Source organism: Diplodia corticola (assembly GCF_001883845.1).
Source record: "Diplodia corticola strain CBS 112549 chromosome Unknown scaffold17, whole genome shotgun sequence".
In the NCBI taxonomy this organism is placed as follows: domain Eukaryota; kingdom Fungi; phylum Ascomycota; class Dothideomycetes; order Botryosphaeriales; family Botryosphaeriaceae; genus Diplodia; species Diplodia corticola.
The window spans coordinates 424,901-452,495 of NW_017971496.1; the positions used below are offsets into that span (position 1 = coordinate 424,901).

The following is a 27,595-nucleotide window of genomic DNA, read 5'->3' on the forward strand; positions in this document are numbered from 1 at the left end:
CTCACACGAAGGCGGTTCGTCGACGGCAAATGGCATAGACTATTGGGTTCCCGGAGACCAGTTTGAGAGGCAAGCGTCTGGAGTCGTCATTGGTCCGGCCGCAAGGAGGAGTAGTCCGTCCGTCGAGAGGAATCTGAGCTGAGGGCCATTCCTGGGGGCACCGCCCTATGTGGCGGAACGGTTTGCTGCACGTCTCAAAGGAGCGGCTCCGCAGCGCGGTGAAGATGTGGACCTATCCTCCCGGGTCGGGGTGCAGGACTTGAGCAGGTAAGTGGATCTTGTTCACAGCAGCAGACATCAGGGTGGTTGACGTCAAGAGGAGAAGCAGACGGAAGACGGGACTGTTGCGGAAGTGATGGCTTGGCCGCAAGTCGGCGGATCCGAGGCAGGAGCAGCGGCGGGCAGAGGAGCGTGCTCGAGCTGGAGCGGAGGGCGGTTAAGGAAGGCCTCAGGACGTGTTGCCGGATTGAGTAACAAGTCCTGGCCAGGTGGTCGTGTGAGGCGGGATTGACGTCGGAGGTAATCCGTAGCGGACCCTGGGCTGCAGCGGGCCGCGTCGGTCTTGCGGCATGTCCGATGGGCCAGCAGTGAGCAGTGAGCAGGCAGCTTGAGGCGCGGGGCGGAGTGGGTTGGGCTGGTCGAGTGGTCGTCTGCGGCGGAGCGGCTGCATCGAGCGATTCGAGCCATCTCTCCGCGTGGGCCGACGACGCACCGACACGGCCGTACCAGTCAGCGGTGGTGTTCTGCGCTGTTCTTCCGCGGTCTTTGCTTCATCAGCACACCCTGACGCAGGTACATGCGTACGAGCCGTGGAGCCGCAGGGCACCGCGCCCGGCGAAACCAGCGGCGAAACGGCGCGCAGCCTCGGTCCAGCGATTAATAACGCGGCTGCTGAGCAAGCACTCCCGCTCCGCTGATCGGCGGCGAAGCTTGTCAGCAGGCGCCACTGGCAGCGCAGTCCGGGGCGAGGGTACAGGGCTTCCAGAAGATCGGGCTGGTGGCGGCCGAGGCAAGGCTGGACGAGAGGCCGTGCCGGGAGGATGCCGGGAAGGGCTATCGCGCCAGGCGGGGCGACGCGGCGATCGTTTTTCTTCCCAAGTACCTACACGGCTACACCTCTCCCTCCACCCGGCACAACCTCACCCGCCCCGGCCGACTTGCTGCTTCCAGCCCCCGCCCCGACGCGCATACCCCTATGCTGTCTCGAGCAGCTCGCGCCGACAGACTTCAGCGCCGTGTCCCGCCGCAGCCAGCGCGGGGCGGAATCCCGAACTGTGTCTGCCTCCGACCCAGCCAGACGCGAGCAACCACCGTCCGCCGTCTTGCGAGCATGCGTCCCGCCCGCAGAGACCGCAGAGACCGCCGCGAGCGCCGCGAGCGCTGCGAGCGCTGAGAGGGCTGCCGCCGTGCAAGACGTGAGGGCGTTGCAGCCAGGGAGGGCACGAAACCGTGACTGGTGGCGGTGCCTAGGGCTGGAGCTAGACACGAGCAGGGCGTCGGTCCCTCAGACTTCACGGCCGTTTCGGCTGCTCGAGCTCAGTAGTCTCGGCCCAGGGCTGACGTCTGCCCGCCTTACGGCCGCCACCCCTCGAGACGCATGATGCAATCCTTGACCTCCAGTCGCTTCCACTGACCCTACGCCCACGCAATATATACCACCGGCCCGCCCTCCACCGCCGACAATTCTCTCTTCACCCTTCACCCTTGACACCATTGCCCAGCTGTACCCCACTTTCCAAAATGGTCCAGAACAAGAGCTTCATCTTCAAGAACCCGCCCGTCGGCGTTCCCAAGGCCGGCGTCGACCTTACCGTCGAGGACCGCGCCTTCGACCTTGAGGCCGCTCCTCCGGCCGGCGGCATCACCGTCAAGCACTTCTACGCCTCCCTGGACCCCTACCAGCGTGCCCGCATGAGGGATCCCAAGATCAAGTCGTACTTCCCAGCCCTCCAGCTCGACCAGCCCATCGACAACAGCGTCGTCAGCAAGGTCCTGAAGAGCGACAATGAGAAGTTCAAGGCCGGTGATCTTGTCATCGGCATGATGCCTATCCAGGAGTACAGCGCCCTCTCCGCCCAGCAGGCCCAAGGCGTCCGCCTCATCCAGAACCCCCACGGCCTTCACGCCTCCAACTTCATCGGTCCTCTCGGCATGACCGGTCTGACCGCCTTCTCCTCCTTCTACGAGATTGGCAAGCCCAAGAAGGGCGAGACCATCTTCATCTCGGCTGCCAGCGGTGCTGTCGGCCAGATTGTCGGCCAGCTGGCCAAGCACGAGGGCCTGAAGGTCGTCGGCAGCGTCGGTGATGACAAGAAGCTTGACTTCATCACCAAGGAGCTCAACTTCGACGCTGGCTTCAACTACAAGAAGGAGAAGACGTCTGAGGCTCTCGCCCGCCTGGCCCCCCAGGGCATCGACATCTACTACGAGAACGTCGGCGGCGAGACTCTCGAGGCTGCCATCGACGCCATGAACAACCATGGCAGGATCAGTAAGTACCCATACTCTTTTCACTTCTGCACGCACATGATTGCTTCCCACGATGAAAATTTCTACCAACATAATCGCAATTTTTCCGAATCTCAAGATGTCGACCTCTTCCACCAACTCTGAGGAACACAATCATCTTCCCCCTCGTAACCCCAAAACTGGTTCCACGGAGCGTCTTGGCTAACGCTCCTCCCCAGTTGCCTGTGGCATGATCTCGCAGTACAACCTGCAGCCCGAGGAGCGCTACGGTATCAGCAACCTGTTCCACGTCGTCAGCAAGCGCATCACCATGCGCGGCTTCATCGTCGGCGACGCCGACTTCGGTCCCAAGTACGCGGCCGAGCACCAGCAGAAGCTGCAGCAGTGGGTCGCCGACGGCTCGTTCAAGGTCAAGCTGCACATCGACGTCGGCATCGAGAGCGCCCCGGAGGCCTTCCTCGGCATGCTGTCCGGCAAGAACTTCGGAAAGGCCATCCTGCAGATTGCGGATTTGGACAAGGAGTAAGAGAGGGAGTTGAGAAGAAAAAAGAGATACCCCATGGGATTTGTTCTTGTTGCTGAGAGATGAGTGAGGTGGGTGGAAGATGGGTTGGGTCTGTGATTGCGATGACGGCTTATGATATTTTGTGATCAAGACAACAAAAAGCGTAGAGTACGTTCGGGAGTCTGATTGGCTGCTTGGAACTTGACAACGTATAAGAAATATAATATTTAACAGTGTTCCCGTTTCCCGCAACTGCAACCCATCTGCTACGAAGGCATCAGCCCGATCAGTTCGCTCTCATTTCATCCGTTTTGCCGGCCGCACTTTCCGGGGTCGGAAAAGGGTCAGATCGCCCCGTTCACTCCCTGCCACCTTCAGCCTTTTGCTACGAGCTTCGCAGTAGTATGGCATATCCTTTTTTTTCTCTTGGCGCTGAAACGCACCATCCGTCGATGAAGCTGGCGCACGTAAATTCTTCTACACGATGGCGAGCATCAACGTAAAGCCCCTCCCTCTCCCAATCACGCAAGTAAAGATGTGTACAATGGGCGAAAGTCTGTCGTTCACGGCGGTTCGGAGTTGAAGCGTGGCCGTTACGGCCAAACCAAACAAAAAAAACCCCCCCACAGTGAACGGGTACCAGTTCCCCCGGCGATCAATTAATGGTCTTGTCCCCATCGTCCGGAGGTTCTGGGAGACAGTGTCGCCGGTACTTTTATACTAGGGGAGGGAGGAGCGGGCAGATGGGAAGATGTGAGTGAACAATGCTCACGGGACCGCAGGCGTGAGGGGCACGGGGTCGCTCGTGTGGGGTGGGTGTTGGGCTGCGTATGTAATGCAGAAGAAGGGTACCGGGGGAATGCGGCATAGAGGCTGGCTGCTGTGCTTGTTGGCCGGTTAGAAGTGATGCTGTGCAATTTCGTGCAAAGATGATGGATATCGGTTCAGCGCTGATCGTGCTCGACTGTGGTTGAAAACGCGGACTTTGGGCACACTCCGCAGTGTCCTGTGATTCCATCGTCTTTTTTTTTTTTTTTTGCGGCCTGCGCGAGCTTGAGTGGTCTTTGGTCTTGAACCAGGTTATTCCCGCTACTAAAGCTGTTTGCCATTTTGAATCCCGAATTTGGCGAGCACGGGAATGATGACCTGCGCCCCCCGGTATGTGGGAGGCGACCACGCGGGTCGGGAATCGATGGGGCCAGGTCTTGTATGGCGCTTTTGTTTCTGCTCGTGACAGTGTTCTCTTGTACTGGACTGGGCTGGGCTGGGCTGGGCTGGGCTGGCTAGCTTATATGCGGACTGGAATGAGCGGGAGGTTTTGAACACGGTGTGAGTGCTGCTTGTGATGGTTACGACACTGAGACTGTTAGTCCAACCGTGTTATTCACTTCTTTTTGTTCCGCGAGGACAAGATCTCCATGGACTTCGCTTATGTGCTACCAACTAAGCTCCGGTCGCCACCTTAACATGCTGCAGACTATCATGTGCTCAACGCGCTGCTCGTTGACATCATTATACGTTTATGCTGCTAAGCACTATCATCTACTCGGCATTCTAAACGTAGGTGTCGACCTTTCCTTCTGTTACCGGTGGACAAGTTTAAACGAGTGAGGTAGTGTTGTATTGTCATGGTTGTGATATGAATGTACGTTGTTAAAACATGAATAATATCTGGAATGAACAGCAGTCTTTTAAAGTGCGGAGATGCTGGCTACTCGTTGAAGCGACACGTGTGTGGTCCCGGAAAAGGCACTCATGGGACCCACGCGCCAGGTGGCATGCGCGTCATTGATTTCAGATACACCTCAAAGAGCACGGTTCGTTGGGAGAGTCTGTCACGGGCTTTTTGGGGCGGAGGTCTAGCGAAGGAAGTAAGTCCTTATAAGCACACTTACTCCTACACGGAGCTCACTCTGCACGGCACCTTTGTGGGTGTGATCTACACAATCGGCCATGTGCGCGAACAGAGAGACATTGCGAACCACTTGGTTGGCGTGGGGTTTCTTGAGATAAAAGCCGCCATCAACTTCAGGCTGAGAGTTGGCTGAAGCATGATGTGATGCTCGTTACAATTATTGCGTTTGAGGGTAAGGATTATGATTTTGATGACATACATGAATGCAGCGTAAAGCTCAGTTGTATCACAAAAGACAAATGATGCTGAGAAAAACCATAAAATGGTGTGCAAGTGTTTTGATAAAAGATGAGGTGAAGTTGAACGGGAGATGCTGGGACACCGGAAGCCACAGTTGTGCAATCTGCAACCCGGGAGAGTAAGGAATGCCAAGCACAGGCTACAAGGGCCGGGAAGATGTTGACGAAAGTAAACATGTCCGTGGAGGGAAAGAGTGAGTTTGGTGATTTTAGAGACAGAAGGCGTAGGGAAGCGCAACACACACACGTGCTTGTGCTTGTTCTTTCATCGGCGGTGTCAGGTGTTTGAAATGAACGAGTCCTGGGTGCTCATTCGGGAGCCTGTGACCCTGCTAGTCATGGGAGAGCGGGCAACATTGGCCAAGGGAGGAACTGACTCAAATACTTTCCACGCTTTCGAAAATCTCATTAAAATCACGTACACCCTCGAAAAAAACCGCACACACGAAAAGTCGCCATCCTCAAAAAAAAAGAGAAAAAATCAACCCACCTTCTCACCCCTCCTCTTCCACCTAACCGTCCCATCCTCCCTCCTACAAACCCTCCTATACCACCTCCTCCGCTTCCTCCTCCCAGCGACACCACCCCCACCCCCACCACCTGCCTCCCACTCCCCCTTCGCCGCCGCCACCACCCCCCTATCCGCCCCATACCTCAAAAACCCCTCCCACACCTCCTCCCCAAACTCCTCGACCCCACCCCCACCCACCACCTCCTCCCACGGCGACACCATCCCGCTCCCGCTCCCACTCGGCCCACTCCCCGCATAATTCGGATCCGCCCCCCACTCCAATAACATCCCCACCAACCGCGCCCTGCGCTCCGCATCGCCCCCATCCTCCCCTTCCCCTTCCCTTTCCACCTCTCCGCCCTCCCCCCACGCCGCCGCCCCCGCCGCCGACGCCGAAACGACAGCGAAATGCAACAGCGGCGCCTGCGCTTCCGCACCACCGGTACTGCTACCACTGCCACCTTCCGGCCTCTTCCCCGCCGGCAACACCCACGCCCGCTCCAGCCGCGCGGCGACCCACGGCACCAGCTGCAGCTGCGTGGCGAGCGCGACGAAGGGCGCGTCGTTGGCATCAGCGGGGTAGTCGGCCGGGCCGCGGCACCAACAAAACGAGGTAGGGCACGGCCCGTGGGTGGCGATGAGGCGGGCGGTCGTGGCGGCGAGGAGGTCGAGGAGGGGTTGGTGGTGGGGGGCGGGGGAGGCGGCGGTGTGGTGGAGGGTGGTGAGGAGGAGGGTGGAGAAGGTTGGGGGTGGGAGTGTGGTGGTGGTGGTGGATGGGGACGAGGAGTGGTCGTGCCAGTGGGAGGGGCCGGGCAGGCGGGCGGTCTTGAGGCAGAGGAGCGAGGCGTGGGCGAGGGCGAGGTGCGGGGTGAAGGGCGGGGAGGAGGTGAGGATGTGGTGCCACACGGAGCCGCGGTGGAGGTAGTCGCGGACGGTGCGGTGGAGGTGGTCGACGGTGGCGGGGGCGGCGGCGGTGGCGGGTGTTGAGGAGGAGGTCGTTTTGAGGAGGCCTTTGCAGTGGCTGTGCAGGCGGCGCCGCATCTGGTCCGATCGGGCGGCTTCCTGCTCTTCGGTCAAGGGCTCGACCGGGTGCTCGTAGGCGAGGTGGGGGTCCTCTTCGCCGGCGAAGGACAGGCAGAGAAGACTGACCGGCGCGCGGGCGGCTCGGACCATCTGTAGCAGCTGCGAGGCGTGTTCGGCGCGCTCTGGCTCGATGCTGTCCAGCATCTTTTGGAACAGCGGTTCCAGGTCGCTGGGCACGCTGGCCAGCCGTCGCCGGAGATCCGACGGCCTTTCTCCATCTTGGAGGCCTTCGAGGAGTATGCCGAGTACGGCCTCGACCCAGACGAAGACGCCTGACGCTTTGTCCGCAACTGCTGCGACCAGTTCTTGCGCCTGTTTTGGAGACTGCTTGCAAAGGTGGACGAAGTCTGTGCTTTTCTCCAGGCTTGAGTGCGCAAACTGAACGATGTCTGGGTAGTTTCGCTCTTCTAGACACAGGCTCGGCCTGAATCCATAGGATTTCTTGAAATTGCTCCACGGCCGGCAGCTCAGACAGATCTTGATGTTCGAGTTCAGGGCCAGGTTCTGGAAGAAAGCCGCCAAAGTGTCTGGATTCTCGCCAAACTCATCAAGGCCGTCGACGAAGAAGGCGAACATTGTGTCGGGGTTGGACTTGATCATCCGTTCCAGTCCTTGCTGCAGGTACAGTTCCGTCATCGGGGCATCCGACTGTGCCCCGAGCAGCCGGAACATTTCCCACCGGTCCGGGAAGGCGGTTGCCGCGAGATGTTGATATTGGCTCAAAGTCTGGTATAGCAGTGTCCGCAGGAGGCCTTCCCGCGACATCTGCATCGACTCTTCTGAATCGCTGCAAAAGAATTGCGCGTGCAGCAGCCTCTCGTTGCCGGCCCACTCGTGGCACAACTCTTGAGTCATTTGATGATTGCAGATGAACTTCATGAGCGTCGATTTGCCAGCGCCCGCTTTGCCAGTGATCCAGTAGATGCGTTGGTCCGAGTCTCCACGCAGCCAGTCGTAGAAGCCGGTCCACCGTGTTTGCTCGGGTTGCGGTTGCTGGAATATCCATTCGCACGTCTCCTCGCAAGCGTCTGGGATCCTGTCTTCTCGGCTCTGCGCCCTGTCGAAGAAGAGAGCCGATAGGATGTCCGTCTCGAATTCATTGCCCGAGGAGAGCGCATGGACCCCTTCAGCGGGACTGGGGTTCTCTAGGATAGCTGCGTGTATTTCCGAGTAGTATTGCTTGTTCTTTTGCAGAAAAGTTAGGAACCTTTGGCCGTTTCTGTGATTTTGCGCTGCTGTGCTTTGGACAAGCGGGACTTGACTACCGAGCCGGGTTTGTTGCTCCCTGGATTATCTGTGAGCCCATGCTCAGAGGATACATGAACGTGCAAGAACTCACCTTAATGCCGTAACAACAAGAAAAACGAGCTGAGACCGCCATTTCCCAAAGTGCTGCTCCAACTCTTCAATCTTCTCCGGGCTCCAGATGGTTTGCAGCGCTTGCTTGAAAGTTCCAAACTTCTCCTTTTTACCCCAACGCCGCGTCTTCAACTTGTGCACAGCCTGGAGGAGATCTTGGGCCACGGCATCGCATTCAACGCACACGATCTGGATCTGCTTTTCTGTTTGGGAGACAGCCTGGCCCTGTCCGCTCCCGTTGCGGGAGTCCATCATCTCCCCATGGTGGCTTTCCAAGTCCTCGGCAATCGTTCGGCTTTCCGACTCCAGCTGCAGTTCTCCAGTCTTGGAGCTGCGGATCCTGCCATTTGTGGATAAGAGAGCCGCAGAGAAGTCGACGAATTGTATGGTCGCGGCTGCGATTCCCAGGGCGCTGAACGGATCCATCGAGTTCAGGGGGGGAGAGAAGGAGGGGAAGTACGGGAGCCGCGGAAGATGGATGCTGGGGTTGGCAACGGTGGATGTTGCGGGCTTAACTAAGACTTCTTACCGTTCTGCTGACGTGTTGAGCCTCGCCGCAGTCCATTCGATGGACACAGGTAATGTTCATCGTTGCGGCTTGACGGTTGGATTCCGATCCAATGAAAACACGTAGGGGCCGCCGTTTGACAGGAGCGGTGGCGGAGTGGGGACCAAGGGGGCGGCTCAGACGTGGCAGTGCTCCACTCCCCGCTGGAACCGCCACCAGTCTTCCGGGTAAGATAGGCGCGCGCTTAGCCCCGGGGACAATCACCGCAAAAGCCGTCGTATGCCTCTGGCCCGGGTGTGGTGTAGGAGGTAGAAGAATCCGTAATTTGGTGGCCGTTGTACATACAGCAAGTAAGGTGTTTACTCGTCTGGCCGAATGTTGCAAGAAGATGTGGAGCAGCATTTTCTATGCCGGCGCCTTCATTGATTCCCGGCTTGGCGTACTGTAGGTTCCCAGTAACGCATTCGGATAGCAATTCTTTGATGTTACCGGTTGACTGTGACCTTGTTCAGGGCAGTCCACAGCCTGTTGACATGTAGTCATAGTCTTTGTTTGCAACTGAATCTTTCACGTACGACCATAGGTCGCAGAATACAGGGCTTCCCGTCCGCTCAGCCGTACTTAAGCTGCGAACCGGCCGATTAGTACTCAAGTGGGTGACCATTGGGGAATCCCGGCTGTTGTACGTTTTGCATTTTGCGTTTTTCTTTTTGCTGCCCAGTGGGAAACGCACGGGCCTCTTTTTGCTCCATGCACTTCCACCTGCGTTTTGCCCAAGGGAAGATGTTTCCGGGATCAAATAAAGCAGATAGATGACATTTTGCGTACGAGATTGCAGGGCGGGCAGTGCACGCATAAAGCACCATACACAAAACGTTACAGGGGAAAGAAGGTTAAGAGGTAATTTGACAGAAGTGTCCATGTCAAAGGGAGACACCCCCCTTTGATTGATATACAACCGAAATAGAGTAAGGAAAAGAGATGAGGAAAGAAAGATCCCTTTCACGTATGCATTTTTTCAACTAACTTTCAATGACTTGAGAACACAGACAATCGTGCCGAACGCTTGAGAAAGAGGGAAAAACCGGAGCTATAAAGACCGAGTTGAAGTATGTCCGGGAAGATGAGTGAATAAAAGTATAGTAACGCAGGGTGCCTAAGGGCAGGTATCTCTCGAAGAAAAGGGGGAAAAGAAAAGAGGAGGAGACGAAGAAAGCTAGTCTCCTCTTTTGGTGTTCTCTCCATCAGCCCATGAAAATGAAAATCGTTAACCTCGTAAGCAAGTGCCAACTCCGAGAAAAAAAAAAAGCCAGAAGGATGAGGACGGGAAAACGCCGTGAGCCATGAGGGCTTCATGATACGCCATGCACAGTTCTTATGTATGTCTGAGAAGCAATAAACATCCGTATTCCAACCGGATACAAAAGTATGTCTGACGTCATGTCCGCCGTCTGCGAACTTTGGAGCGATTCTCCTGGTATTCGGCATAGAACTGATCGAGTATCTGCAATAGATTGCAGTCAGCGGTCCATCGTGCTTTGAATGGCAGACGGCCGCTGCTGACTTTGTCAGAAGTTTAGCGGTTTAGAAGAAGGCTTGTCCTGCTCACCTGGGTCGGAGCAACTGAAATGCTTCAAGATCGTCAATCAGATACCTCAGCAACGCAGTTTCTAAATATGTAAGTCGAATAGAAATCAGTCTACTCCAGCTCGATGACTGCAGACGGGGCCGAAGGCTCCCGGAGTACTGGAGTAGAGGCATGCGAGGTGCGAGTCTGTGAGGCACGTGTATCGTCTTCGGGCTTGGCTTTCCATTTGCCATCACTGTCTACGATAATGGCACTCGTCTCTGACTGGCCCGCCGCAGATAACTCCGTGATAACTTGCATCAAGAATCCATCAACGACCAAGCTTTCTGGACGTGCGTCGCCATTGCATACCAGACACTTCCAGTCGTCCACCGAGCTTGGACTGTCTGGCCGTTTCTGACTGCGACGCCGAGTGTTGAGAAAAACGTCTAGGTCGAAGCATTCGCGATGAAGACACCACCTGCCTCTTACGGGAATGTCGCAATGTCGACATTTCGTCATGGGATCGAAGAGACTTATCGCGACGTTGCTGCCAACAATGGCTATTTCATCGTCATCTGCCGACCCGCTCAGAGTACCTTTGATCGAACCAAGTACTTCCGCTGCGGGCACCAGTCTTTGCGAGAGGCAGTCTGTCTTGATTTTGTCGTAATGATGAATCCCAACCACCTCGATAGCGACAAGGTAATTCGACATCTTTTCTTCGTCCGGACGTCTCAGCAAAGAGATCTCTATTCCATTCTCGCCCCGTCGAAGATAGGGCGTAATGTCGATTGGAAGATCCTTTGTATGTTGCAGCTTCTTCCGCATTTCGAGCACCTGTCCGTTGAGAGTCAAGAACATCCCCTCAGGCCAGCAAGTGCTTTGCCGGATCCAGACGTGCTCTGCCTTGGATGCCGACCTTGCACAACGCAGGCGGTACATCCTGGTCTGTTCTGTCACCTTCCTGGTATTTATTTCGAATGGAGCGACCTCGGTTCGTGGGGGTAGGTGCGCCTCATCTTCTGCAGTGATTTGAAACGTGAGCTTCTGCTGGGCTGCACCGTCCTTGAGTCTCTCCGGAGGGATTGCGAAGGCAATCACAGACTGAAACAACTTCCGACCGAGCTCCGGCCTAGGAGTGGCCTCCAGAACAGGGCTTGAGAGGTGCGACTGGTGGAGCGCCGATTGACTTGGATCAACGATGTGTGGGGCCCAGTTGTGATGTACAGGGGGAATCATCGGTTGTGACATCTGAGATTGAACCTGGACCGGCGATCTCCCCACTCCGTTGGCCCGTCTTGGATCTACCTGGTGAACCACATGGCGCGTCACCGATGCCGAACCAGGAGATGCAGCGTTGCTACGGACTACCTGGTGTGCCTGTATTTGTCGATGACCGCCCTGTGCATCGTTCGGGAGTGGCACGCCTTGCTGGTAGATCTGTTGCTGATACACACCAGCTAGCATGCCTGGACGAACCATTTGCCCGTTCATGGGCTGAATTCCAGAGGGAGGGTACTGAGGTGTCATCGGTGATTGCGGCTGTCTCTGGGACCTATTTTGTGACCCTGGGCTGTGGCCATGCGACGCCAGGTTGATGTCGTTCATAGACATCCCCATTTGAAAGTTATTTGGAAGCGACTGTCGCTGGATTTGTTGATGGACGAAGTTCATCCTATTCATATTTTGGACTGATGATGCAGGACGAGGCGACTGCAAAGTCGAAGTTGGTGTCGTCACTCCATACGGGCTCATTTGTGAGCTACCAGATCTTGCTCGAGGTATGGCAACCTGCAATGAGGGCTGAGGCGTTGGCTGTCCGGGCACAGCCTGCTGTTGTGCAATTTGCACAGAGGCTTGGTGCGCGAATGGGCTGGGCTGAGCTGGCGACCGAATTTGGCCTTGGCGTTGAGCAGGCGAGTTGCTCATTAGCTGTAGCTGCGGACTCTGGCCTTGTCCCGACATGCGTCGTGACTGCAAATTCGCCTGCTCTGTTTGAGCGAGATATCGCCTCTGGAGGTTGATTATCTGTTCTCGGTACCACATCTCCTCATTCAACTGCCTTTGACCGTGTTCTGGCATACTCAACGACTGCGATGGAATATCCGCGAGGCGTTGCTGATGCAGTCTGAAAGCAGCTTCGGCGCGAGTAAAGAAGTCTACTTGTGGAGGCGTATTGGGCTCTGGAAAATCGCAAAGACGCCGCAAGATGGCCCGGTGGAAGACGGACTGAAAAATGGGGGAGTGCATGCCCAATTCCCTTCCAATCTCCACGGCAGTTGGCGGGAGCTTTTTGACAAAGCAGAGCTTTTGCATATTTTCCCATCCATTTTCTCGAGCGCGAGCGATGAATTCGTCGAAGACGGAAATCTGCTTCATGTAGTCATCTGGCCATTGCTGCTGCATAACATGGATTGGGACGGGAAAATCCGCAAACCGTTGAAGCCAAGGCATCGTGACTTCTCGTGTCTGTACTAAGTGGTTCAGAAGATCCAGAGACGTCAGTGCCAAATTATTTTGGGCAATCGTTATTGGTAGGCGAGATGCGCTGGCTCTCAAGCACATGAGCTGGTGGAAATGTATGTAGTCGTGGTCTCCTCGTTCAACGGCTTCACGGACGAGATCAACTCTAACGGTCTCAACGGCACTCAGGCCTCTTCCATCGGCAGAAAGAGGGATCAGTGCCTGCAGCCTCTTCATGCAGAGTTCAGCCGCGAGGCACGATGTGGCTCTCCTGTGAGAAGTCAAGTGAGGCTGAGGATCCTGTGCAGCTGCAGCTTGTGCATGCTCCACGGCCACATGGTCCGTCTGCGCCGACGCATTGGCCTCGGGGGCTTGCAAGCTTGCAGACTCGGGTGCCGAGGGGCGTCGAAGTGCTTCTTCCCGAGATGGGTTTGCCACGCCATCTGCTTGCTCGAGTGAGGTTTGCATGGCCCTCGTATTGTTCTCGGCCGAAGCTAGCGACATGCTCCGGCTCGGAGCAGGTGCTACGCCGACGTCTAAACGATTGTCTGTCCGGCTTCCATCCTCGTCGTCCTCCTCATCGCCTAAGCTTACGATCGACGTCGCTCGCGCTCGATTCATGGCCGGGTCTTTGTTCGGGGCGGGCGGGTGAACGGCCGGGTCCTCGCTCGGGGCGGGCGAGGGCAGGATGCTGTTCTCGGCGGCGGCGGTCGTGGCGCGGGACATGTGGGAGGCAACGACGTTGGGTAGTGCAGGAGAGGCAGGGTTCGACGAAGCATTATGTGCGGCGACGGCGGGAGCTTGGGGCGCGACAGAGGCGGCGGTAGCGCAAGGGAGCGTCGGCGAGGCGGAGCTGGAAACGGGCTTCGACGGGCGCCTGGGGGCGTCCAAGTCTCGCGGGGCGGGTCTCTTGCGCGAAGGCACCAGCGGCGAGGCGTTGACTTGCGGCTGGCTGGTGGTCAGCCAGGACGGCATGCGGCGGCCGCCCAGAAAGGCATTTGCGGTGGAATTGGATGTCTGATGCTCGCGTAGAGCAGGGTCGCGCGGCCTCATGGCGTGGTGCTCGCGGGATCTGAGCAAGACAGGCGGGCGGCGTGGTGGTTGGACCCAAACATGGCAGAGGGCGGTGGTCCAGCGGGTCTTTGCTGTCTGCCCCAGAGGGCGCACGGTGCAGCGGGCCCGGATTGGGAAGGATGCAGGCAAGAGGCACAGTTGGGCCTTGGGCGGGGCGGCGAGGTGAGCGCGCTCGTCTGCGATGTGAGCTGTCTGCCAGTAAGCGCGACCTGGCTCCGGATGCAGCGCCACGGGGGCCACAAGGGACGGGAAATTTCAAACCGCGCAATCGCGGCACCGCCCCACGCCGTGTGCGACGGTGCGACGGCGCGACGGGCACCTGCGAAGGCGCGCGCGACGACACCGGGCGCGACGCTGGAGAGAGACCCTGCCGACGGAGAGTTGCCTGCCAGTGGCCTGCCAGAGGGAGATCCGCGCGTGTCGGCGGCTGTGGACTGGACCGCTACCGCTGTCATGCTGGGATCGCTGGCGCCGCGCCCGCGGGCTCCCAACTCACCCACAGCCAGCGAGGTTTGCGCCGTACGAGCCTCTGGTCGCGCGCCCGGCCCTGCGTTGCGCTCGCCTGCTGCCGCCGCCTGTGCTCTCTGCCCTCTCGCCGAACAGCGCTCCGCCTGCGCCCTCCATGGAGCGATCGCGCATGTGATTGGCCGCCGCCGCCGCATACTATTAACCCAGACGGGGCCCCGAAATTGAGCTTCTCCATACCTGCCAGCAAGCCGCCACTCCCGTCTGCTGCTGCGCGAGCGCCTCCATCGGCCTGGTACGACTCAGCAGCTCCGCGCCATGCCCTTTGCAAGGGCTGCCATGTGGTGATCCCCAGCTGCAGCAATCACCCCGACCACCACGCCGTCGACCGACCCGCGCCCCCGCAGCCGCCGCGACTGCACACCATGGCGGCGCGCTCCAATATGGACCAGGCGCAGCCTGGCGACACCCTGCTGGTCATCCGTAAGTCGCCTCGGGCGCCGCCCGCCGTGCGCGCCGCGACGCCAGCCCGCTCCCCCCGCCGCCGCCTGCTGATATGTGGTGAGCCACGCAGACGAGTTCAACGCGCGCAGCCCCGACGAATTGAGCCTCAAGCGCGGCGACCGCATCGAGCTCATCGAGCGCGATGACGACTTCGGCGATGGCTGGTTCCTGGGCCGCCACCTTCAAAACGGGCACACCGGCCTCTTCCCAGAGGGTACGCCAGTTCTCCCTTTCCGCTCGCGGAGGAATGGCTAACTGAGCTAGTCCAGTCTACACACAGCTGGCCCCGCAGCCTACCTTTACCTCTGTCCTGAATACCCGCCCTGGCGTCGCATATACCACTAGTCCTACCTCGACCACTGGCCCCGCGTTCGCAAGCCTCGATGCCGCCCATCCGCCCGACAACGACCAGCCGCAATCCACGCCACGGCATTCCGATTCTCCTGCCACTACTCCTGGCGCCTCGGGTCCCCAGCGCTCTGCGACGGCACCAATGGCGCTCTCTGCCGTGGCCACCATGAACAGCAGCCAGCGGGCGCTGTCAGGAGAGCAGCGGAGTCCTGTCATGAACGAAACCCTGAGCGTCATCGACGAGCACCTGACCGATATAAACAACACCCCGCGCAGCAGCCTGCTGCGAGACCTCCGCCCCAACAACGACAGCGGAAGCGAGTACAGCAGCCATGTGGAACACAGATTGTCATACATCAACGGCCAGGAGACAGATGAGGAGGAAAACGGACTGCACACGCTGCAAGAGATCAGGCACTGGACGCCGCTCCAGGTTGCCGAGTGGCTGGAGGACGTTGGCGTGGACAGGCGTCACTGCGACGTCTTCAAGGACCAGGAAATATCCGGGGAAGTCTTGCTGGGCATGGATCAGGCGTCGGTTTTCATGAAGGAATTCGATCTCGGCGCCATCGGCCCACGTTTAAAGATCTGGCAAAAGATCAAGGCCCTTCAACAAGAGGTAACTGATGCGGTGCGTAATTCCCAGAGCATGCAGGACTATTCCGGATCGGATCAGGGCTCGAACGCAGGCTCTATTCGCCATCGCAGCACGTCGATTGGAACAGTACTCCCTCGTATCCCAAGTTTGATGGATTCTAATGGCGGCCGGCCATCGAGTCGACAGCAGGTAAACAGAGGAAGCTCGCAGCAAGGCATGGGATCCGTACCCGGCACCCCAGGTACTCCCCGGAACGACGCCAGGCGTCCGTCCGCAGCGTCCGTGAGAGAAATGAATCATCACCGGAGGCATTCTTCAGTCGAGTTTGCAAACTTGCCCGCGACTCCAACGACCCCAAGCAATGTCCACATAACTTCAGCGACGCCGAGCACACACAAGAAGCAGCCCTCGTTTGATCGGAACTGGAAAATGGGGGAACCCAATGGGCGGCCAGCCTCTGCAGCGCAGACGCGGCCCGAAACTCCCACTGAAGGCAGTCCACGTGGCGCAGGTCTGAAAGTGGTAACGCCTGAACTCGACCGCGGCTATTTCTCAGGCGGAGAGGTCGAGAATCGTAAACAGAGAAACGTGTTGCGCAAGGGACACAGTCCAAGCCATTCCCGGACGTCGAGCTCTGGGGGCGATGGAAGGCGCCTGTCGGCATTCAAACGCCACAGCAGAATTGGAAGCACCGACTCGATGCGGGATATTTCCGAACCTACCGCTCTTGCCTCCTTCTACAGCCCGGGCGCAAAGCGTACTCAGAGTGCTCGCACAGCTAGCGGACCTGAATTGCGGGGCTCACCCAAAGCCCTGAGCAAGGAACGGTCTGCCACGGTCACTAAGCTGGATTACGGAACGCCAAGTATCGACGCCATTGCTTCGTCACCAAACCTGGTAGAGAGCGAGGAAACGGGCGGACGCGCTTCGCCGCCGCCAGCCATCCAAAGGCACCCGAAGCCGCGCGCAACGGGTCTTCGAGCCATTTCTGACGCCCTTGCTGGGACTTTGAGCGGGACCAAGAACCCCCCGCTCTCTCCCAGCAAGGACTCGGCCATGAACTCTCCTGCCCGGACAGGATCCAGCACGCCATCACAGACGTCGAAGAGCTTTGATTCTGGAGAGGCGCCGCCGGACGTTCTTCGTAGCGCAACGACGGGCACGTCGATGACTTCAAGTGCCGCTAGCAATGCACCAAAGAAGAAGACGAAGAAGGAGACTAGCGCGTACCAGAGGGGATTGGAGAATAAGCCGCCTTCGGAGACGATACCGGGGTCTGACTACAACGGTTGGATGAAGAAGAGATCGTCGAATATGATGACGACATGGAAGACGAGGCTCTTCGTGCTCAAGGGTCGTCGTCTATCGTATTACTACTCGGAGTTCGACACGGCGGAGAAGGGGCTGATCGATATCTCGGGTCACCGTGTGCTGCCAGCCAACAATGAGCGTATGACGGGCCTCCATGCGACGATAACTGGTGCCAAGTCATCACCAACATCTCCTCATAACGCAACCTTGACCACGTCAGCGCAAACGGATGCGGCGAACGAAATCGACATCAAGGAGGACCCGTCGGGCATGTTCATCTTCAAGCTCGTACCGCCCCGGGCTGGACTGTCGAAAGCAGTCAACTTCACCAAACCGACGGTGCATTACTTCGCAGTGGACAACCTCCAGCAGGGGCGTCTTTGGATGGCGGCACTCATGAAAGCAACGATTGATCGCGACGAAAGCAAGGAGGTCGTCAGCACCTACCAGCAAAAGACCATCTCGCTGGCCAAGGCACGGGAGATGCAGCAACGGCCTCCGGCGCTGATGGGAGAGGACGAGGACGACGAGAACGGCAATCCGGACAAGATCGACGAGGAAGATGAGGAAAGGGGCTTGGCTATATCCGGGCTGGAGGACGAGAAGGCCGACGGCGACTCGGCTGACGACGCGAAGCGGTCGGGCAGCGTCGGGACCAGCGAGGCCGCGAGTGCGACACCTGCATCGGTGGACAGCGAGGCTGCGAGTAAGGAGTGATGGATCTCCAGAAGTTGACTTGCTCGTTGGTAGAGAAAAGCACGCCTGCTCGATGAAAGCAAGGTTTGCTTTCTTCTCTCTGTTTCCTTTTTTCTTGCTCTCCACACCACTCGGCCTGTTTCTTTCTTTCTTTCTGGATTCAGTGAGGGTTTTACAGGGGACAGAGACTTTTAAAGGGTAGTCCCCTGTGTGGGGTTTTCTTCAGGGCTTGATGCTTGGCTGCACCAAGCCATGGGCGACGAGGCGAGACATTTTCCTTTGTTTTTTTCCTTTTCTTTTTCGTTTGGTACCACGCTGGGTTATAGTGCGTTTTCTATTAGCATATCTGGACGACGGTTATGAACGTTGGCCTACGGGTTGATTTTTTGGTGGTATAGGATCGAGTACCCCTGACAGCTCCGAAGTACGTACGGTACTTTCATATCTCTTTGCTCTCTCTTCTCCAGCCTTTGCTCCGATTTCATTTTCGTCTACTACTCTCCAGATCCGAAAAAGCGGACGCGCAGATTTCCTTGTAGTGTTTAGTCAGGTTCTTCAGCCGTATAGGTACCCTTCCGTTGGAGCATAATACAGAGCGGCTGTCTATTTTCGAGTCAGACTGGGACCTGTTTTGCGGTGGCGCGAGTGATGGCAGAAGGGACATGCAGGCAGGCAGGCAGGCAGGGGGGCTTGTGCAATGGATGTCCGGGCGAGAGGGGGAGCCGTTGGAGGCACAGCTTGGCAATGGTGGTGGTGTTGGAAAAGCACCGTGTCACATCTTGGTCCTGGGCGGGCTCTCTTCAAGTCACGTCAACGTGCAGGCGGGAAATAAGCAGAGGCGGATCCGGGTCGGCGGGCGGGTGGTTGTTCAACACGAGGTTGGCGGCGTACCTTGTTCGGGATCCGCTCGTCGGCATGCTGGGCGGGCAGCGGAAGAGCAGGGAGTGTAGGGATACGTCAGCGGGGGGATGGGGTGCGGCTAACCGCTTGGCGATTCGGGTGCAGGAGGTTGGTGAGGCACTGGGGAGCCACTGGCGGCACGTTATCGCGGAGCAGGGCGCGCTGACCGGTAAGCAGTATAAATAAACTTGCATCGGGGCAGACGCAGGCGCGGGGATCGAGGGGGAGCAGAAGCATGGCATCATCGGGGCTGTGGCTGGCCGGCTCGTGGGCTTCACAGTGAGATCGCATCGGCGGGCATCGTCGTGCGTGCAGGCGGCACGCTCCCATGGCACACAGCTCGCATGCGGCGCACGCACGCACACGACACTCGCCCCCGGCCGCCGAGCTGCTGCAGGGTCCCTGAGCTTCCGGCGCGGTCTAGTCCTTTCCGTGCCTTGGAGCCCTTTGGCACCGCACCCTCGCCCTCCAGCCCACCCATTTTTTTCCCCACTGCTTTTCGCCTGTCGCCCCGAGAATGAGCCAGTCGATTCCGCCTCGCCTCGACTTGACCCTGCTGCACGCTGCATATGCACGCCCGGCCAATCTCGTCACCCCGCCGCCCGGTTAGGTACCGTGGAGTCGCTGGAGTCGCTGGAATCGCTGTGTTTTCGCCCCCAGCCTCCGCTCGCTCGTCCCCAGCCGGCCGCGGTCCAGCCCACAACTCGCGCCCCGGCCTTGTTCGTTTGCCGCCGCCGCGATCTGCTCGCGTCTTGCCGTCAGCAAGAGGCACTGTCTCAGGGAAACACCGAATCCACTTCACATGCAGGCGTGCGTCACCGCCAACCGTGTCAATCCGGAAGGGAACCGCGACCTCTCTGATGACGCCGAGCGCCCTCTTTTTCTTGCCGTTTTGCCTCGGAGCCGCATGGCCACGATGAACGTTGCGTCAGCATTGGACCCGTGGCAGCGCCAATTGGCCACAAAAACATTAAAAAGGGCAATTGGCATCGACGATTCGTCGTCGAAGGAAAAAAATTCAACGAGTTTTTTTTTTTTTTTTCCTTTCGGCACCACCGACCCCTGCCTGGGTTTCTGGCACACGACGATGATGTGCATGCAGCAAGGCAAAAAGCGAGACGAGACGAAACGAAACGAAGCGCCGTGCATGTGCAGCGCAGCGGAAGCGCGGTCCCGGCCATTATGCACGTACGAAAGAAAATAGGGCTTGTTCCTTTTCTGCAAGCCCAACAACACAGAAAATGTGATAGAAAAAGGGCTTCATGTGCTGGAATAGGCCGAGCACGTATGGCATGGCTGAATCAAGCACATACCTCATCTGTCAACAGCTGCGCCAGCAAGCACGACTTGATACACGACAAGTGCAAAGAATTGGGGCGCACGAGGTACAGCAGCCCGCGCCTCGCCAGCCAGCCAGCCAGCCAGCCAGCCAGCCAGCCAGCCAGCCCTTGCCAATCCCAATTCCCAAAGCCACTCAGCCACGGAGCAGAGCATACGACGACGCCCGCCTGATCCGCCTCGTCGGATTCATCCTTCTCACATCACGCCAGAAATCGAGCCGGCAAGGAGAGGGAGAGGAAAACTGGGAGGGAAGAGAAGACGTCAGCCATGGGCCCATCTGCCGTGCTTTTTTGCCCGCGCGATCTGCACGCGCTTCCATTCCTGCCTACATGCCGGCTGGGCAGGCCCGCAGCAAAGCAACCCCTTCCCTTCCTGCACGGACGTGCTTCTGCTGCTGCTTCTGCTGCTGCAACACGCAACCCGTGCATCCGGGGCACGGCACTACCTATGCGGTGCAGTGAAGAAAAGGGAGTGTGGGGAAGAAAGGAAAGCAGAAAGCGATGGGCGCAGACACCAGTCGTGTGTACTGTGAACATCCGAAAACCCGGCTTTCGCCAGCCGATGATGTGAGCGGGAAGCGGCAGCGGGAAAAGCAAACCCCAAAAAGCAAAACGACAACAAAGCCACGGTTATGGACTGCTTAGCCGCCGCTCCGGGCCGCACGGCCGACCGCGCACGCGGTGAAGAGAAAAAGAAAGGAAAAAGCTGCATATGTATGCGGTCTTCGACTGCACGACTGCACGTTTTGGCCGTTTTGGCGGCCGCATCCCATGCGCATATCCACGTCGTCGTTTAACCTTCTACTTCTGTGCGGGTCGTCTTTCTCCTTCAGGTTCTGGCCCCTCGCTCGTTGGCCGGCCCGTCTTTCGCCGCGCGCCGTTGCTGTGTGTTGTCGTCATTTTAATCTACCCGCCCCTTCGCTTGCTCTATTCGATGCCTCGCCATTGCAGGTACCTATAGCGATAAAGCAGCGGAGCATGCTCCGGCGCCCTTCGCCTTTGGCCTACTCCGTACAACTGCAATGTCTCACTCGCTGCCGCTTGCTCCGCCTGGCTAGCCTTCCGTTGCCGGTCTCGTGTTGTCGGCAACCGGGGCGTTGGCAATGGCCGACCGAGCGGTAGGTACGGAGTAGGCTGCGGCTTTCGTTCGCTGCACACTACCCCGAGAGCCGCCGTGAAGTCAGGGCGGGCCGGGGCGTCCCAACTTTGGCGCGGTACTTTAAGCTCGAACGGACCCTTTTCTCGCGGAGCTGCCGTTGCAACGGGCCAGTAAGGATTTTGGAAGGGGAAGGGAGCTTGGGACCCCGTGGAGCAGATAGCTACCCCGCCCCGCCCGGCCGGGACAGCACCTGGCGAGGGAGGGGGAGGGGGAGGGGAGCTTGTAAACACGCGAGATGGCCGACCTTTTTTTTTTCTTTTTCTTTTTGGCTTTTCGATGAGACATCTTGCATAGGAGATACACGAAGCGATCACACGCCTTCTTTCATCTCTCTCTTTCCCTGAACGCCTCGCTTTGGTTTGATAGAATTTATTTTTTTTCATCTCTAGCTCCCTTCCCCGGACCCCACACACACGCGTCCGCGCCCGCGCCCGACCCCACGTCATCATCCCCGCTCCAAAAAAAAGAAAGAAAAAAGAAACAGAATAATCGAAAGGCACGCACGCCAAACACCCGCAGCCGTCCCCGTCCCCCGCGCGCAAGATACCCATAGACAACAATGGCACAGACCCGACTCCTCGCCGACAAGGTTGCCGCCATCACGGGGGGCGTGACGGGCATCGGCCGCGCCATCGCGCTCGAGTACCTGCGCCAGGGCGCCCACGTCGCCGTCAACCACCTCGGCGACGACGCGTCGGCGCGGCAGTTTGAGGAGATGCAGAAGGAGGCGGAGGCGGCGGCGGCGGCGACCGTCACCGGCGCCGGCAGCGGCAACGGCAACGACCGCCGCCGCCTCATCGCCGTGCCTGGAGACATTTCCAAGCCCGAGACGGCCCGGCGGCTGGTCGAGCGGACGGTGGATGAGTTTGGCCGGTTGGACGTGTTCGTCAGCAATGCCGGCGTGTGTCGGTTTGCTGATTTCTTGGAGTGAGTACCTGCTCGAGTCGTCCCTTTTTCTTTTTTTTTTTGTGTCACCGGGGGTGCAGGTGGTGATGGTTTGGTCCTCGTGCAGAAGACTGCTGCTGTCGTCCCCCTCCCTCCCCAATATCGTCCGCCCATGACGCACACACACCTAACAAAATCCACCAGCCTCGACACCGAACACTGGAACTTCACGCTCAACACCAACCTCGGCGGCGCCTTCCACGCCACGCAAGCCGCGGCGCGGCAGATGGCATCCCAGGGCCACGGCGGCTCCATCATCGGCGTCTCGTCCATCTCCGCGCTCGTCGGCGGCGGCCGCCAGGCGCACTACACGCCGACGAAAGCCGGCGTGCTCAGCCTGATGCAGTCGTGCGCCTGCGCGCTGGGGCCCCACGGCATCCGCTGCAACGCGCTGCTGCCGGGGACCATCCGCACCCAGCTCAACGACGAGGACCTGGCCGACCCCGAGAAGCGGCGGTACATGGAGGGCCGGATCCCGCTGGGGAGGACGGGCGAGCCCGCCGATTTGGCGGGCCCGGCTGTGTTTTTGGCGAGCGATTTGAGTCGTTATGTGGTGAGTGGTGGAGCGCCCCCCCCTTTTCTTTTCTTCTTCTTCTTTGAGATTGCGTTGCTGATGTGCTGGGATGCAGAATGGCGCGCAGTTGCTTGTGGATGGAGGGTTGTTTGTGAATCTTCAGTAGCGCGTATATACGTTGTAGAAAAAGGGAATAACAAATCCGATCCAGTACCACCGTCTATAATCGTAGAGCAATGCCAAATCTGCCCCGTGATGCCGAATTCCAGAAACATAAACCTTAGCCCCACCAATCACACTGCATTGAGGGAACATAACGATCGAAGAGCACACCAAAAACCCCCACCCCCCACCTCACGCCTTCTCCCCCGGCGGAGTCAACCGATACGCCTCAACGGCCGTCCCGTACCAGACGCGATCCCGCTGCTCCTCGGTCAAGCCGTACGCGTCCAGGATGCGCTCGACGGCATTCACCCAGCACCTCCACGCCGAGTCCCCGCCGCCCTGCACGTTGCACACGGGCCAGTCGCTGCCGAACATGATGCGCTCGGGCGGGAAGGCGTCGAAGAGGACGTCGAGCCAGGGCCGCATGCGCGCGAGCACGCGCTCGGGATCCGTCCACAGCGAGGCCGAGTCGGGGCCCATCTCGGAGAAGGCGCCCGAGAGCTTCATGTACGTGTGGGGCGAGCGTCCGGCGCGGCGGATGGCGGCGGCCCAGCGGGCGAAGGCGTCGAGTTGCGCGGGGGTGGTGGGGTGTTGTTGCATGTCGGGCTTGCAGAGGTGGTCTGTTGTGGTCGAGGTTTTGGGTCAGCGTGGTTCTGACGATGCACCGGCATCTCTACGATGAAGGAAACACAGATAGGGGAGGGAGGGAGGGATGGAGAGCCAATCGGAGAAAAAAAAGAAAGATGACAGGACTTGTCTCGCCCAAGCCGCCGCCGCCGCAACTCCCCCCACCCTCCAAAAAAAAAAAACCGCAAAACCAAAACCACAAAAAGAAAAAGCGCCCACTCACTCAACACGAACCGCACCCCCTCCTCCCCCTCCCCCACCCCCTCATTCACCCTCTCACACGCCTCCACCCCCCTCTCCACCTGCCACGCCCCCGCCCCCCCCGCATCCACCCCGACATCAAAACACCACCCCTTCCCGCCCTTCCCCCCACGCACCAACACCTCCCTCACCCCCTCCACCCACCCCTCCCCCCCCAACACCTCCCCCAACGCCCCCTCGTCCCTCCTCCCCTGCAGCAAAAACCTCCACCCGACGACCCTCGCCCACGCCTCCGGCCCCGCCGCCTCCTCCGCCGCCCGCACGTACTCGCGCATCTCGCCCACCGTCCCGTCCACCGGCAACCACGGCACGACGCCCCACAGCAGCGACGCGCCGTCGCCGTCGCCGCCGGCGCCGGCGAAGCCTTCGCCGGGGAGCGGCGAGCCGGTGACGAGGCGGCGGAGCCAGCGGAGCTCGGCGAGGGGTTGGGCGGCGCGGGTGAGGATCGAGGGGGACGGAGTGAGGGTGCGGTCGGTTTCGATGTAGACGGCGCCGAGGACGCGGGAGGGAGCGGGGGTGGAGGAGGTGGTGGAGGAAGAGGACGCGGCGAGGTAGTCGGAGAGGGAGAATTGGCGCGTTAGGGGCCCGTCGGGGGCCATCCAGGCGTGGCCGGCTGGGTTGGTGGACGAGTGCGGCCAGAGGTGGATGTGGGAGTCGAGGATGCGGGGTGGTGGGGGCATGGTTGCGGGGTGGGGGATTGGGGTTGGTTGGTTGGTTTGGCGGTTGGTCAATTGATTGATTGATTGATTGGACGAGCGGGGGGGTTTTCTCTCTTCTCCTTCTTCTTTTTTTTCTTTCGATTCTAAAGGATTGATTGAGGCGCTGTTGGGTGTGGGTGTAGGTGTTCACGTAGAGGGTTGAGATGGAGAAGTAGAAAGTGAGTTTCGAGATTGGTCCGTGTGCGGAGAAGACGGGCTTGGGGAACATGGAGATGAGATAGGCTAAATGGGGAAAAAAGGACAGGAGCTGGACAATCACACGTGGTACAGCAAAAATGCTGGGGAGGAAAATCCGGGGCAATGTTAGAGCGAGCTTCGCTGCCAGCCAAGGCGCAGACAGCGGCATTGGCGAGAGCCAAGAGGAGGCGAGTCGTCGGGGTTGGCAACGGTCAGGGTGGAAGAGTCCGGCAAGCGAAGGCCGAAGGCCCAAGTCTTGGCGGTCGCGGTTTGGCTGCCCCGACGGATGCCGTAACGATTACTGCAACGCAAGACGTCAAGCGATCATGCTGGGTTGTTCTGGACCTCCGGCTTCGTGTCAGAACGGGGCCCGGAAAAGGCTTCCCTCTGGCAGCACGAAGCGAGCCAATGGGCAAAAGACCAGATGACGTAGGGCGACGGGGTCAGAGCGGGCAGCGTGGCAGGATGCCTGAGAGCCGAAAGAGTGGGCAGAAAAGAAGAGGCAGACGACGAGGCACGGCGGAAGGACAGGCGGCGGAAGATGGTCCCACAAAACCGCGAAAGCGGGGCTCAGCACCGAAGCCGAAGCCCAAAACCCACACAAAAACAAAACCACTCGCTCCCAGCCCAGACACCAAGAAGCGCCATCGTTGCCATCGGATATAACGCGGCCGGAGCCAACTCCTTGGACTGCTCTTGTCTGCACGACTCGCCAATCTGCACCGGGGGTGGGCAAATCGAAGCGCCACATCGAGACGACCTGCTGCCTAGACGGGTAAGCGAAAGGGAATGAGCGCCTGTGTGTGCTAGCCCTGGACACTAACGCAAGTCATGCCCGCCGTCGCCGCCGTCCCCCAATCGCTCAATCTAACCGCCTCCGACTCCATCCATTTGACATGGCCGCCTGGGGGCCGAAACCGAGGGTGGGAAACGCAGCAAACCCCATCCCCCCCCGATCCTCTTTTCGCCTTCTCCCGTTCCTCGGCATTATGCGGTGGTAGGCTGGCAGCACATCCGACTAGTCTCCATACTCGTTGCCAACACTAGCCCAAACATTCCTCCCTCGTCAATCAAAAAAAAATAAAAAAATCCTCAACGGCCGCCCGGCCTTCCGACCCTTCTTCGTGGTTGCAGCAGCCCTAACGCCGCCCACGCCGAAAGAAAGACCTATGGCAAAGACAAAAGAGTGGAGTAACAAACCGACCGCCGACCACGACCTTGACCCGGCCTAGCCACATGCCGAACCCGCCCTGTGATCACGGCACCCGCCCCGCTTGCGCTCTTGTTTCCCCCCCAGCCCTCCTCCTTCGGCCTCCGCCGCCGCCGCCGCCGCCGCCGCTCCTCGCCGCACACGCCCGCCCCGCCCGCCGCGCCCGGCTCGTTGTTGTTGTTGTTGTTGTTGTTGTTGTCGTTGTCGTTGTCGTCGTCTTTCGGCCTATTTCCCCTCGCTAAAAACATCCTCGCTGCTGACTTGCACCGAAGCTGCTGCGTCTGGGGGGACAAGCTTTTCCCCCTCCCCTCCCCCTCGTATTCGCATTATTTCCCCCGTCCCTTTTTCCCTTGTGAATAATGGCGGGTGCGAATGCCGACGGCCGCCGTGCGCTTCGCGCCGAGAATCATGGTCGCGGCGGGGGGGGCGGCCGGGGGGCGGTGGCGCGGCGGCTAACTTGCCTTGAGTGGCCGAGTGCAAGACCAAGATTTGTCGTGAGGAATGGCGACAAACTGAAGCGCCCGGCAAGCAAGCAAGCAAGGGAACGGCCAAACCGGTGCCGGCGTTGGTTTTGGTGGTGGTACATACATTAAATAACCATCGCGGTGGGGGAGGGGAGGGGGCATCAGGGCAAGCTGGGCGCGGGGTAGATCTCTTTGGTCTCTTCAACCTCTGGCTTTTTGCTTGCCATTGCTTGCTTGCTTCGTCCTTTGGATTTGACCACCCTCTGGCGCATAAAATTCAGATTTTTGTCTTTTTTTTTGTTATTTCTCTCGCACTAGATGTAGGCCGATAGAACGCGCTCTGCTGCCCATCATCATGGTTGCCTCTCCTCCTCCCAAGGGCATCTACGTGCGTGTAAGTATGTAAGCACATACATGCCAAGTCGAGCACGCGACATCACAAACACGCGTTCGGATGCTCCTGGAAGCCCGAGACCATCTCCCCTCCATCCTTTGTTGGAGAAGCCTGTCAACGAAGCAGTGTCGCTAAAAAAGAAAACGATTGCGGGAGCCCCGCATTCAAAAATACCGCTGCAAGACATACGCTAACGGAGGGGGTGGTGTGTGTGTGTGCGCGAACCACACCACGACGCAAAAACACAGGTCCCTACCTTCTTCGCCTCCAAACCCGCCGCCAAACTACGACGCCGCCGTCGCCCCTCCTCCCCCACCCCGTCTACGTCGTACCTGGCCCGCGCCCGGCATCCGCGCCCGCTCGTCGTCATCCTCGGGTTGACCGGGCGAAGGCCGTGCACACGTCACCAACAAAGGAGGAGCGCTTCGACGTCCGACATGTCGGGCGAGTGCGCGCCGGGTTGACCCAGGCCGGCGACCCGCCACCCAGAATGTCGACCAGCTGTGCGCGTGCGGTCCACGATGCCCGGCGCCCGGTGGGGCGTGGTGCTCGCGCCTGGCTGTTTCGCCAGCGCCGTGTTCGCGGGCTGTGGCAACGTTTGCGTGGTTCGAGGCCGAGGCCGTCGCTGATCGGAGTCTCGTCCCTATGCTTGTGTGAGTGATCATTTTTTTTCTCTTTGTTTTTCTCCTTCTCCTTCTCCTCGGAAGCATTATCTACCAGAAGATACGGAGACGAAACAGGAAGGAAGGTTGGAGGGAAAGAGTGGAGACGTGAGGTCCCCTCCCCCGTCCCGCCGTGTGGTTTGGGGAGATGGGCCAGAAGTTCGAAAAAAGCACACGGTTCGGGACGTTTTTGACGTGAAGATGCTGATCTGCCCGGGCGGATCTCTCCCCTCCGGACCATGTTCTGCAATGTATCTGCACGCCAATGCTTGTTCCTGCAGCAACAGGACCCTGGGAGCCGGGCACTTCGTGTTGGGGAAATAAACGACCCAGTGAACGTCCACGGGGAACTGGAGGCATCCATCCGGGTGGGATGGGAGACGACTTCGCCCCTGGTCTTTGGCTTGCTGCTTCTGCAAGTCCATCATGTCGGTCCG

The 27,595-nt window shown here is 59.0% G+C and overlaps 6 protein-coding genes across 6 annotated transcripts; 3 read left to right on the plus strand and 3 right to left on the minus strand.

Annotated features, from left to right (window-relative positions):
- Positions 1 to 1,740: 1,740 nt before the first annotated feature.
- On the plus strand, positions 1,741 to 2,995 carry BKCO1_17000133 (nadp-dependent leukotriene b4 12-hydroxydehydrogenase; the record flags this gene model as incomplete). The annotated part of the gene is made up of 2 exons (XM_020271597.1): positions 1,741 to 2,491; positions 2,688 to 2,995. 2 exons carry the CDS (start codon positions 1,741 to 1,743, stop codon positions 2,993 to 2,995), a joined length of 1,059 nt encoding a protein of 352 aa, XP_020131746.1.
- Positions 2,996 to 5,609: 2,614 nt separating this feature from the next.
- Positions 5,610 to 8,507, minus strand: BKCO1_17000134 (p-loop containing nucleoside triphosphate hydrolase; the record flags this gene model as incomplete). Its single annotated transcript, XM_020271598.1, has 2 exons — positions 5,610 to 8,007; positions 8,062 to 8,507. The coding sequence occupies 2 exons, from the start codon at positions 8,505 to 8,507 to the stop codon at positions 5,610 to 5,612; spliced, it is 2,844 nt and encodes a 947-aa protein (XP_020131739.1).
- Positions 8,508 to 10,288: 1,781 nt separating this feature from the next.
- On the minus strand, positions 10,289 to 13,675 carry BKCO1_17000135 (miz zinc finger protein; the record flags this gene model as incomplete). Its single annotated transcript, XM_020271599.1, has 1 exon — positions 10,289 to 13,675. One exon carries the CDS (start codon positions 13,673 to 13,675, stop codon positions 10,289 to 10,291), a length of 3,387 nt encoding a protein of 1,128 aa, XP_020131740.1.
- Positions 13,676 to 14,586: 911 nt separating this feature from the next.
- On the plus strand, positions 14,587 to 17,642 carry BKCO1_17000136 (polarized growth protein; the record flags this gene model as incomplete). The annotated part of the gene is made up of 3 exons (XM_020271600.1): positions 14,587 to 14,644; positions 14,736 to 14,879; positions 14,935 to 17,642. 3 exons carry the CDS (start codon positions 14,587 to 14,589, stop codon positions 17,640 to 17,642), a joined length of 2,910 nt encoding a protein of 969 aa, XP_020131741.1.
- A 3,937-nt stretch (positions 17,643 to 21,579) lies between these two features.
- On the plus strand, positions 21,580 to 22,645 carry BKCO1_17000137 (short-chain dehydrogenase; the record flags this gene model as incomplete). Its single annotated transcript, XM_020271601.1, has 3 exons — positions 21,580 to 21,947; positions 22,110 to 22,518; positions 22,595 to 22,645. The coding sequence occupies 3 exons, from the start codon at positions 21,580 to 21,582 to the stop codon at positions 22,643 to 22,645; spliced, it is 828 nt and encodes a 275-aa protein (XP_020131742.1).
- Positions 22,646 to 22,833: 188 nt separating this feature from the next.
- Positions 22,834 to 24,212, minus strand: BKCO1_17000138 (amidohydrolase family protein; the record flags this gene model as incomplete). The annotated part of the gene is made up of 2 exons (XM_020271602.1): positions 22,834 to 23,264; positions 23,495 to 24,212. The coding sequence occupies 2 exons, from the start codon at positions 24,210 to 24,212 to the stop codon at positions 22,834 to 22,836; spliced, it is 1,149 nt and encodes a 382-aa protein (XP_020131747.1).
- Positions 24,213 to 27,595: the final 3,383 nt, after the last annotated feature.